Raw genomic sequence first — 13,318 nt, 5'->3', positions numbered from 1 at the left:
TCCATACCGTCGTCGACGGTCCCCTCTAGACAATGCTAATCCCAGGTGTCCTCCTCTCTGTGTCTGCTGACGGAGGAGTCTGGATGACGGGGGTATCTGCGTCTACCTGCAGGTACAGAGCGCTTCCACTGTGCGGGGAGCTACACCCGCCAAGGATGGGGACGGCATTTCTGGGGACCTTGTCTGGAGGCAGATAAGCACTCAGCCAAGGGATGAGGCTGCTACTGCTACTAGCTGCACCGGCAACGGAGTAAAGAACGTGGCCCAAGCAGGCTCCTGTTTTCTAGAGGAGGCTGTACCTGTTGGCATCGCCCAGGCATTGTAGCAGCCTGCGTATAAGCCGTACTGTACTAGTAATGGGGGCATAGGCCAACATTACAGGATCTACAAGACATCCGTGCCGGAGCCCCAGAGTCACTGGGACTGGTACTCCTGGAAGACGTTGCAGTATTATAGCACTGTGAACCGGCTGCTAAAGCACAGGTAAGACAATGTACTACAAGTATAGAAGGCATACAATGCCATAGAATAGGCGGGTAGCCTATATGGTACCGCTAACACAGTATTCTCTGACCAACAGAGATAGTGTTCAAGCCATACACCGTAAGCTGGTACTACGTATACCTTGCGGTGGCGTAGACATTTGGCCCATATGTACGGCTAACACAGCATACTTCTGTTTTAAATTTTGCAATGTGGGAAGAAACGGGAGTACACGGAGTAACCCCACTAAAACACGGAGAGAACGTACAAACTCTGCACAGTTAGGGTCATAGTGGGAATTAAACCCACGACCCGAGCTGTGCTGCCCCCACAGTACGCAGTAAGCTAGTACTAGGCACATATAGCAATCATTGGCAGGCAGCCTTTCTGACAGGCAGTGATAGTGTTACACAGTGCACAGCCAGCCTGTGATATACATACAATGCAGTGATATAGACAGTGCAGTGATATACATACAATAGACAGCTGCCGTGATATAGACCGGCAGTCTATACGGTACAGACAATGCAGTATGCATCTGAGCCAGCTTGTAATAGACATACAAAGCAGTGATATAGACATACAGTGCAGTTATATATACACAGGTGCAGTGGATATACTGGCAGTCTATATGATACAGACAACGCAGTCTGCATCTGACAGCCAGCTTGTATCTGACAGGCAGATAACTGCAGAGTTTGGGTCATGTTGGGAATCGAACCCATGACCTCTGCACTGTGATGCAGCAATGCTAACCATTACACCATCCGCTCTGTCCTTTATGCTTCCGACAGGCAGTGATGGTGTTAATTCACAGGATACAATGTTGCACTTGGCTCTGCTGTGCCCACAGTTTGAACTCTGTCTGCTCTGTAACCTGACTCCTGGAGGAGATTATTACAGGGGAGCCCAGGCAGTGAAGGAGTGGAACCCCAGACTGGCTTGATAAGCTCTCTGTGTTCCTCCACACATGTTAAGTCAGCATGACCTAACCAGCAATACATGGCCATATAGTACAGTGTAACACAGATTAAACTGACAGGCAGCTAAACTGTTAACAAACAATGCAGCATACAAGGGCAATGCAATTAATGGCACAAGGCTCCTTTCAGAGCACAGTACTGTACAGTTTCCCGAAGGAGGGGTACAGGGGGGACATGCCCAAATGACCTGGCAGTGAAGGAGTGGAACTACGGGTGGCTGTGAGCTCCTCCGTGTCCCTCCTCACATGTCGCAGGCAGGCAGGAAGGGATCTCAGTGGCGGGAACTCTCTGTGTGATAAACACAGTTCCCTGCCTACTGTCCCCGGGTGGAGAGGCTGATGTGGGGGGAGCCTTCTCCCCCTGCTGACAAATGGCCCCCAGGGAGGTGTCCACATGCGGCGCAGGTAAAAATGGCAGGGGTCCGGCGCTACCGGGCGGCCCCGCATACCTGGCGCCGCTGCCCACAAACCGTTTCCCTGGTGGTCCAGCGGGAGCGGGTGGCGAACCAGCCGTCCGCTTGTCAGCGCAGTCGGCGGTCCCCCCCGCCGAACTGCTGCAGCCGCAATGCCCAGCAAGCGCAATCGCGCACGCTCCCAGCGGGGAGCGCGTTACCTTTGTCAGGTCCCCGGCGTCCGGTGGCGGCTGTGGCTCCCCAGTGCCCGGGGGCCGCTGCAGGTCCCCACCCTTGAGTGGCGATGCAGCTCCGGACCCGGGTGATGGAGCAGCAGCGCAGGTGTCTGTGCAGACCCCCAGTGCTGCTGCTCTGTCACTGACACAAGTCAGTGTAAAAGAAAAATGAAAAATAAAATATAAAAATCAAGTTAGGCTGCTAAATAGCAGCCCCTCTATTAGGTGCATCTGGCTCCTGCCAGCACCCGAAAAAACTGAGCTTCCTGGCCTGGAGGCGGGGTAGAGGAGGGGAGGAGCCCGGCTGCCTGGGAGGTAGTTCAAGTTTAACCTCTAGGGTGCTGGTGCTCTCCCATCTCCTTACTACCCACTGTAACGCTGTGGCCCCTGATGTCTCCCGAAGGAGAAAAAATATCTCAGGTAATAATAAAGGAGATCATTGTACATAACGCTGAGCCTCCTAAATGGAATGGACCTTATTCTGGCACACGCGCCACGCTGCAAAATTCGCAGCATTGCGTGTGGATTAAACACCGCCCGCTGCTGGCATAGCCAAAAGCACACCCCCTCCGTTGCTCTCCAAGTTCCCCGCACGGCTGATTCCTGCTGCAGTCCTTCCTGATAGATTCGGAGGATACTTACCGGTAATATTTGCAGCTAACCCCCCCAAAACTGGTGTTTTGGGGGATTTAGCCGCAAATATAGAATGATAAATGGGCCCCTTAGTACATTTAGGTGAAACAAAAAAATGCAACAACACTCATTATCACATATTTTAAGTAGTGCTGTGCAACGATTACATTTTTTAATTGCGATTATCTGCAATTAATCGCATTGTTAGGCACAAGATTGTAGGTAAGTGGCACTTATGATAAGTGATTACCTACAATCTTGTTGCCAAGGGTTCCATGCTCATTGCCATGGGGGATTACATGCTCATTTCGATAGGGGGTTCAATGCTAGTTGCCAGGGGGAATACATGCTTGCATAGGGGATTAAATGCTTGTAGCCCGGGGTGGGGGGGAACCGGCGAAGCGGAATCTCTGACAGCATTAGAGACCCAGCACCCCCCCCTCCAAGATGGCTGTCGCAGCAAAGGAAACAGCTGCTAGAGGTGCAGGAGTACTTTTAGCGTGACTTCTCTGTGGCGGCGGCCATTTTTGGAGGGGCGCAGGGTCTCTGTAATGCTATCACCTCTGCGACGTTGCTCCCTCCCGCTTTAATGGCGTCAAAAGTTTTAATCAAAGTTAAAGTGCTGCTGGCACCATGAAAACCATTTCTGCCCTTGTGTATATATCTGCCAATCTATGCCGTGTATTTATGCAAAGCAATGCTACAATTCTGCCAGCCAATCCGCCCCAGTAAGGGAAGCCCCTTTCATCTAAAATACAGGGTGTTCGGAAAGTCACTGCGCAAATTGCATAAAGTGGTGAAAACAGTAGAGAAGTGAAGCAGTGGAGAAGTTACCCATGGCAACCAATCAGCATTGAGGTAACATTTCTAATATTTTTTAATTATACGGAGCAGCCGATTGGTTGCCACGATCATCTTCTCCGCTGCTTTATAGAAAGTGCACAGTGACTTTCCGAACACCCTGTACAATAGCGGCAGCTAATGTCCATTATTGAGCTCAGTAAGGCAGGGCCCTCTGACCTACAGTCGTCACCCTGAGGCTTTGTTCACATAATATTATACACGGTTTCCCAATTGTGCATTGTGGTTTCATTAGGCCTATTAAATACTAATGAATATAACCATGCAACATTATTATATTGTTATCTGCAAGTCAGGTCTCCAAAAGGAATATAACAGTGAAAGATTCCTTGAAAAACAAAAATGCCCTTTATTTAATTTGTTTCCGGTGTTCAAGAAGAATGAAACCCAAGAGTTGCCCATGTTTGCGTTTGGTGCCCATGGTAGCGCCATCGCTGAAGACCGACCCTGCGTAACAGTGTTGTTCGCTTTCCCGGCGTCTGTGGCCCTCTCGCCATTTGTTGGCTCTTGATGTTGTTCCGTAAAAACAAAATAAAATGTCCAAAAATGTCATTGAGCGAAACATCTCATGCATCAAATCATCGTACTGAAATAAATAATTTTCCACGGTTTACGCCCTTATTCCCGACTCATCCGGTTTGTCCTTCACCCCGGGTCCACCGCACGTACCTGAGCGTTCTCTCTTTCTTGGTATGCCATGTTTTTCCCAAGGGGGACAGTATTCCAGAACGCACAACTGCCTCGGACAAGAGGAGTGTTTTAGGCTTACTTCCAGAAGACCACGTTCCACAACTGCAGCCAGCACGGGTAGACAAAGAATGCAATGAAGGGAAAGAGTAGGGATCCGTAGAGGTAGTGGTCCAGTATGCCCCCTGCAATGGCTTGGAGGAAGATCTGCCAGCATTCCAGAAAAGAGACGGGGTACTCGATGAGCTCGCGGTACAGGAAGATGCTGCCCAGGAGGGTGGTGGCGGGTGTGATCAACACCAGGAGGGCAGCGAACAGGATCCTGGGAGTGAAGAAACGCGTCAGTGGACAATTTCATATAAGCAACAGAAATAGACTTTATTATTCTTAAAAGTTGGCCATGCCAATTATTTTGGTAAAAATATTTGTGTTTGTTAAATCTGGCGCCCAAATATATACTTCTCCCCGTTTTCATGTAATTATTTTACACAACAATTTTGCTTCCAAATATTTTTTTTTTCATTGTTTTTAAGCAATGCATATTGTAACTATTTAGCACATTTTAAACCCCCAATCTCTATACTGATCACCCCATTGTCACCTACACATTTCGCTTCTTAACCCTTTAAGTGCCAACATCTCTATGAGAGATGTGCAAAATATCCACTAAAAATGCCAGCATCGCTCATATTTGTTATATAGAGTCAAATAAAAAGTGTTGAGTAAAATAATATTATATTTCCTATATATAAGGTAACATTACTGGTCATTATGATGAATACAAATGTTTGCTTGGCAATTTTTTTTTTTTTTTTACAAAATCACTTGGCATTCAAAGGATTAATACTTCCCGGGTCACCCGTTTTCAAACAGGATAGGTTGAAAAACAGGAACGCACATAATGGCTAGAAGTGTTTTTTCAGTACGATAACTAAACCCTATAGCATTATCAGTGCTAATAGTCATTGATTCAACTATTTACCCTGTAGGATTCCCTTATACAAAAACCCGCCCGCATATTTATTTACAGGTGCGGTGCAGCCGGGCGGGTGGGCGACGGAGCTGGGCTGTAGGCAGGAGGGTGCAGCCTGGGTGGGCGTCGGGCGATGGTATGGGGTCCAGGAAGAGCCGAATGCAGGCCACCTGGGTGGGTGGGCAGTACGGCGGGTGGTCAGCGCGGTGCGCAGAGGATCAGGCGGCTGTTGTGTGGCCTGCGCAGGGTGACCTCTGACGTCGTCACGCTGCACAGAGCCGCACTGCCCGGGACAGGAGAAGCCGGGCAACGTCTGAGCACTAGCTCAGACGCTGCCCGGCATTAGACTTCGCATGCGCAGTCTAATCCCGAAATCCCAGGATTGGAAACTCCAATCCCGGGATTGAAATCCCGACGTTTTAGGGGCCAAATCCCGGGATCCCGCCGATCCCGGGATTGGCCACCCTACTGTGGCCCCTTCCCCTCTCTTTCAGCAGTGAATACTGAGCAGAAATAATTATTAATATGATCTGCTATTACATTGTCCCCCTCATGAAAACTCCCACTCTCTGTCTACAGTCTAATTATTCCACTTTTTGTTTTTCTCCTTATTGACACAAAGTTCTGTTGCTTACAGTAATTTCCCCCACTTCTCCTGCACTCCCTCCAAGTTCCTCTTATTATATTCCTTTATTTTATTGATGTCCTGCAATAGGCTCATGTCTAGTTCCTCTTCCTGACCTGGTGGCCTGTAGATCACCCCTATACGAAGAATCCCCTTCTCCCCTGTTTCTATGGTCTTTATGCTTTTCAGGATTCACTTACTTGGGTCCTGTGGGCTGGACGACGGCGGCCACAGGCACAATGGTAACAGCCAGTATGAATCCCAGGGAGAAGTTGATGACAGCGATACAGCCCAGCTGCACGGCCAAGTACAAGAGTGTGATCAGCTTCAGGGTCATCCAGCCCTGGTTAGAGCCGGTCCCAGTCAGGACCCTGGGGAAGAAGGAGAAGAAAAGCTTAAGTGCTATACATGGAAGCATTACTCGGACTGGCATATAGACATCATATGTCCTCAAGATGTACCACTCGGAGCACAGGTGTAGTCATTAATAACTCACATTCTCCAGACCGCTTAGCTGGAGCACAGGTGTAGTCATTACTAACTCACATTCTCCAGACCGCTTAGCTGGAGCACAGGTGTAGTTATTACTAACAGCCACAATTCCCAGATCACCTAGCTACTGCACAGGTGCAGTCATTACTGTCACATTTCCCAGACCCCCTAGCTGGTGTAGTTATTACTAATTGTCACATTCCCCAGATCACCTAGCTGGTGCACAGGTGTAGTTATTACTAACAGCCACAATTCCCAGATCACCTAGCTTCTGCACAGGTGCAGTCATTACTGTCACATTTCCCAGACCCCCTAGCTGGTGCAGAGGTGCAGTTACTACTAATTGTCACAATCCCCAGATCACCTAGCTGGTGCACAGGTGTAGTCATTACTAACTGCCACGTTTCCCAGACCACCTAGTTGGTGCACAGGTGCAGTCATTACTGTCACATTTTCCAATATGCAGCGGTCATTTTTAACTGACACAGTCTACAGTTCCCCAAATGTTCTGGAAAACATGGATTGTCGGCAGATCTTGAGGTCCACCTTGGCCACCCCTGTCATAATTAATTAACCTCTGACATTATAAAACTGGAAATGTACAGTTGTTGTGTCTATAAGTTAGATTTGTGTGATGTGTGTGAAGCCGCTTGTGATGCATTATAAAATGGACACGGATTCACTGGACAGTGGACATTAATTATCTACGTCACAAGAGCCTGATCAGCAGGGAATGAGAGTTCTCATTATATATACTGTATGATTACATGGGAGAATAAAATGTATTAGTATACGGCGCTTGGGTTGATATTTTCTCCCAGTATCAGAACCTGTAAGTGTATGAACGGTGTAATGGTTACAGCACTACTGCGTCACCACACTGAGATCATGGGCTCCATTCCCATCATGGCCCTAACTGTTTGAAGTTTGTGTATTCTCACCGGGCTTAAGTGGGTTTCCGTTGGGTGCTCCGGTTTCCTCCCCATTCCTAAATATATTGGTAGGTAAATTAGCTGCCAACAAAAATGAACCCTAGTGTGAACACGGGCAGACTGGATGGGCCAAGTGTTCCTTATCTGACAGGTGTCTATCGTCTGGGTATGAATACGCGTTATAAATTCACAAGTGATGTCACGATTTGCTGGTATATACCTGTGTGTATTATGGGGCAACGCCAAACCTGCCACATAGATGGCGATAGCGATGAGCACGACAGCTTCGGATTCCGATACCGGGAAGTGATCCGTGGCCATCTCCTGGCTCAGCACCGGGATGTAGTACAGGCAGAGACCGGTGGCGTGGCAGATCACAATGGGAGTGGCCAGGGACAGGATGCTGGGCTTCGTGTCCTAAGTACAGCGGTACAGGAAAGGTCAGCACACACGGAAGATATGACATCGTACTGCAGCCAAGGGAAAGTGGTGATACTCTACCTGCTCAGCCTCCGCCACCCCATCCTCTGCCACCGCCTCTGATCGACTCAGTTTAATCCAGAGATCCAGAGCGTAGAGACACAGTTAAGGATTTACCAGATAGTGTAATGACAGACAAGCCACAAGATGGCCGCAAGGTTGGGGAATATGGGGGGTATTCAATGTGTAGGTCACGGCGGTGACCCTGTCCCGTTCTCGGTCAGCTCGACCGAGAACATGCAGGCGGGATTCAATGTCCCGCCCTGCAGTGGGACGAGAAGGGGGCATGGCAACGAGTTGCGGCCGGGAAGAGCCGAGCTGCACCCGGCAGCTCGTCACTTCCCAGCTGTTCTCGGCAGAACGAGCCCAACAGCTTGTGAAGTCGGGCTCGTTCTGCCGAGATACCCTGCTCAATGCTGTCGGGGAAGACAGTGGGGAGATGGTCGCCGGCGATTGAATGTGTGATACGCTCTAACATGATCTGCCAACAATGCATTCATGTAAAAACAGCATTAAAGCAATCAATACCAGCTCATATACTACCGCTCCCTCCTGCTGTAACCCAGGCACATACACTACTGCTCTCTCCTGCTGTAACCCAGGCACATATACTACCGCTCCCTCCTGCTGTAACCCAGGCACATATACTACTGCTCTCTCCTGCTGTAACCCAGGCACATATACTACTGCTCTCTCCTGCTGTAACCCAGGCACATATACTACTGCTCTCTCCCAGTGTAACCCAGGCACATATACTACTGCTCTCTCTTGCTGTAACCCAGGCTCATATACTACTGCTCTCTCCTGCTGTAACCCAGGCTCATATACTACTGCTCTCTCCTGCTGTAACCCAGGCACATATACTACTGCTCTCTCCCAGTGTAACCCAGGCACATATACTACTGCTCTCTCCTGGTGTAACCCAGGCTCATATACTACTGCTCTCTCCTGCTGTAACCCAGGTACATATACTACTGCTCTCTCCTGCTGTAACCCAGGCACATATACTACTGCTCTCTCCTGCTGTAACCCAGGCACATATACTACTGCTCTCTCCCGCTGTAACACAGGCACATATACTACTGCTCTCTCCCGCTGTAACCCAGGCACATATACTACTGCTCTCTCCCGCTGTAACCCAGGCACATATACTACTGCTCTCTCCCGATGTAACCCAGGCACATATACTACTGCTCTCTCCTGCTGTAACCCAGGCACATATACTACTGCTCTCTCCCGGTGTAACCCAGGCACATATACTACTGCTCTCTCCTGCTGTAACCCAGGCACATATACTACTGCTCTCTCCCGCTGTAACCCAGGCACATATACTACTGCTCTCTCCTGCTGTAACCCAGGCACATATACTACTGCTCTCTCCCGCTGTAACCCAGGCTCATATACTACTGCTCTCTCCTGCTGTAACCCAGGCTCATATACTACTGCTCTCTCCTGCTGTAACCCAGGCACATATACTACTGCTCTCTCCCGGTGTAACCCAGGCTCATATACTACTGCTCTCTCCCGCTGTAACCCAGGTACATATACTACTGCTCTCTCCCGCTGTAACCCAGGCACATATACTACTGCTCTCTCCCGCTGTAACCCAGGCACATATACTACTGCTCTCTCCCGCTGTAACCCAGGCACATATACTACTGCTCTCTCCCGCTGTAACCCAGGCACATATACTACTGCTCTCTCCCGCTGTAACCCAGGCACATATACTACTGCTCTCTCCCGATGTAACCCAGGTACATATACTACTGCTCTCTCCTGCTGTAACCCAGGCACATATACTACTGCTCTCTCCCGGTGTAACCCAGGCACATATACTACTGCTCTCTCCCGCTGTAACCCAGGCACATATACTACTGCTCTCTCCCGCTGTAACCCAGGCACATATACTACTGCTCTCTCCCGGTGTAACCCAGGCACATATACTACAGCTCTCTCCCGCTGTAACCCAGGCACATATACTACTGCTCTCTCCCGATGTAACCCAGGCACATATACTACCGCTCTCTCCCGCTGTAACCCAGGCACATACACTACCGCTCTCTCCTGCTGTAACCCAGGTACATATACTACCGCTCTCTCCCGGTGTAACCCAGGCACATATACTACCGCTCTCTCCCGGTGTAACCCAGGCACATATACTACCGCTCTCTCCCGGTGTAACCCAGGCTCATATACTACTGCTCTCTCCCGCTGTAACCCAGGCACATATACTACTGCTCTCTCCTGCTGTAACCCAGGCACATATACTACTGCTCTCTCCTGCTGTAACTCAGGCACATATACTACTGTTCTCTCCTGATGTAACCCGGGCACATATACTACTGCTCTCTCCTGCTGTAACCCAGGCACATATACTACTGCTCTCTCCCGGTGTAACCCAGGCACATATACTACCGCTCTCTCCTGCTGTAACCCAGGCACATATACTACCGCTCTCTCCCAGGCACATATACTACTGCTCTCTCCGGTGTAACCCAGGCACATACACTACCGCTCTCTCCCAGGCACATACACTACCGCTCTCTCCCAGGCACATATACTACTGCTCTCTCCGGTGTAACCCAGGCACATATACTACTGCTCTCTCCTGGTGTAACCCAGGCACATATACTACTGCTCTCTCCCGGTGTAACCCAGGCACATATACTACCGCTCTCTCCTGCTGTAACCCAGGCACATATACTACCGCTCTCTCCCAGGCACATATACTACTGCTCTCTCCGGTGTAACCCAGGCACATATACTACTGCTCTCTCCCGGTATAACCCAGGCACATATACTACTGCTCCCTCCTGCTGTAACCCAGGCACATATACTACTGCTCTCTCCTGCTGTAACCCAGGCACATATACTACTGCTCTCAACTGCTGTAACCCAGGCACATATACTACTGCTCTCTCCTGCTGTAACCCAGGCACATATACTACTGCTCTCAACTGCTGTAACCCAGGCACATATACTACTGCTCTCTCCTCTCTCCTGCTGTAACCCAGGCACATATACTACTGCTCTCTCCTGCTGTAACCCAGGTACATATACTACTGCTCTCTCCTGCTGTAACCCAGGCACATATACTACTGCTCTCTCCTGCTGTAACCCAGGCACATATACTACTGCTCTCTCCCGATGTCACCCAGGCACATATACTACTGCTCTCTCCCGCTGTAACCCAGGCACATATACTACTGCTCTCTCCCGCTGTAACCCAGGCACATATACTACTGCTCTCTCCCGATGTAACCCAGGGACATATACTACCGCTCTCTCCCGCTGTAACCCAGGCACATATACTACTGCTCTCTCCCGATGTAACCCAGGCACATATACTACTGCGCTCTCCTGCTGTAACCCAGGCACATATACTACTGCTCTCTCCCGATGTAACCCAGGGACATATACTACCGCTCTCTCCCGCTGTAACCCAGGCACATATACTACTGCTCTCTCCCGATGTAACCCAGGCACATATACAACTGCGCTCTCCTGCTGTAACCCAGGCACATATACTACTGCTCTATCCCGATGTAACCCAGGGACATATACTACCGCTCTCTCCCGCTGTAACCCAGGCACATATACTACCGCTCTCTCCCGGTGTGACCCAGGCACATATACAACTGCGCTCTCCTGCTGTAACCCAGGCACATACACTACCGCTCTCTCCTACTGTATCATAGGCACATATACTACTGCTCTCTCCTGCTGTAACCCAGGCACATACACTAATGCTGTCTCCCGGTGTAACCCAGGCACATATACTGCTGCTCTCTCCCGCTGTAACCCAGGCACATATACTACTGATCTCTCCCGCTGTAACCCAGGCACATATACTACTGCTTTCTCCTGCTGTAACCCAGGTACATATACTACTGCTCTCTCCAAATGTAACCCAGGCACATATACTACTGCTCTCTCCCGGTGTAACCCAGGCACATACACTACTGCTCTCTCCCGGTGTAACACAGGCACATACACTACTGCTCTCTCCCGGTATAACCCAGACACATATACTACTGCTCTCTCCCGGTGTAACCCAGGCATATATACTACTGCTCTCTCCCGGTGTAACCCAGGCACATATACTACTGCTCTCTCCTGCTGTAACCCAGGCACATATACTACTGCTCTCTCCCGCTGTAACCCAGGCACATATACTACTGCTCTCTCCTGTTGTAACCCAGGTACATATACTACTGCTCTCTCTAAATGTAACCCAGGCACATATACTACTGCTCTCTCCCGGTGTAACCCAGGCACATACACTACTGCTCTCTCCCGGTGTAACACAGGCACATACACTACTGCTCTCTCCCGGTATAACCCAGACACATATACTACTGCTCTCTCCCGGTGTAACCCAGGCACATATACTACTGCTCTCTCCCGGTGTAACCCAGGCACATATACTATTGCTCTCTCCCGATGTAACCCAGGCACATATACTACTGCTCTCTCCTGGTGTAACCCAGGCACATATACTACCGCTCTCTCCTGCTGTAACCCAGGCACATATACTACTGCTCTCTCCCGGTGTAACCCAGGCACATATACTACTGCTCTCTCCCGCTGTAACCCAGGCACATATACTACCGCTCTCTCCCGCTGTAACCCAGGCACATATACTACCGCTCTCTCCCGCTGTAACCCAGGCACATATACTACTGCTCTCTCCCGCTGTAACCCAGGCACATATACTACTGCTCTCTCCCGCTGTAACCCAGGCACATATACTACTGCTCTCTCCCGCTGTAACCCAGGCACATATACTACTGCTCTCTCCCGCTGTAACCCAGGCACATATACTACTGCTCTCTCCCGATGTAACCCAGGTACATATACTACTGCTCTCTCCTGCTGTAACCCAGGCACATATACTACTGCTCTCTCCCGGTGTAACCCAGGCACATATACTACTGCTCTCTCCCGCTGTAACCCAGGCACATATACTACTGCTCTCTCCCGCTGTAACCCAGGCACATATACTACTGCTCTCTCCCGGTGTAACCCAGGCACATATACTACAGCTCTCTCCCGCTGTAACCCAGGCACATATACTACTGCTCTCTCCCGATGTAACCCAGGCACATATACTACCGCTCTCTCCTGCTGTAACCCAGGCACATACACTACCGCTCTCTCCCGCTGTAACCCAGGTACATATACTACTGCTCTCTCCCGCTGTAACCCAGGCACATATACTACCGCTCTCTCCCGCTGTAACCCAGGCACATATACTACCGCTCTCTCCCGGTGTAACCCAGGCACATATACTACCGCTCTCTCCCGCTGTAACCCAGGCACATATACTACCGCTCTCTCCCGGTGTAACCCAGGCACATATACTACCGCTCTCTCCCGGTGTAACCCAGGTACATATACTACTGCTCTCTCCTGCTGTAACCCAGGCACATATACTACTGCTCTCTCCCGGTGTAACCCAGGCACATATACTACTGCTCTCTCCCGCTGTAACCCAGGCACATATACTACTGCTCTCTCCCGCTGTAACCCAGGCACATAT

General features: G+C 50.0%; 1 protein-coding gene across 1 annotated transcript in view; it reads right to left on the bottom strand.

Annotated features, from left to right (window-relative positions):
• Window positions 1-3,916: 3,916 nt before the first annotated feature.
• Window positions 3,917-13,318, bottom strand: part of GPAA1 (glycosylphosphatidylinositol anchor attachment 1) — a 28,096-nt gene continuing 18,694 nt past the window's right edge. The window contains exons 10-13 of the mRNA XM_083144942.1: window positions 7,798-7,870; window positions 7,517-7,713; window positions 6,073-6,243; window positions 3,917-4,596 (exon numbers count right to left, since the gene is read on the bottom strand). Of these exons, the coding sequence (XP_083001068.1) occupies window positions 4,353-4,596; window positions 6,073-6,243; window positions 7,517-7,713; window positions 7,798-7,870 (685 nt within the window). The 3' untranslated portion in view covers window positions 3,917-4,352. The remainder of the gene's footprint in view (window positions 4,597-6,072; window positions 6,244-7,516; window positions 7,714-7,797; window positions 7,871-13,318) is intronic.

Source organism: Crinia signifera, chromosome 5 (genome assembly GCF_055691185.1).
Source record: "Crinia signifera chromosome 5, ASM5569118v1, whole genome shotgun sequence".
Classification (NCBI taxonomy): Eukaryota; Metazoa; Chordata; class Amphibia; order Anura; family Myobatrachidae; genus Crinia; species Crinia signifera.
The sequence above is the reverse complement of the archived record's forward strand: the minus strand, read 5'-3'. Positions and strand labels throughout refer to the sequence as shown.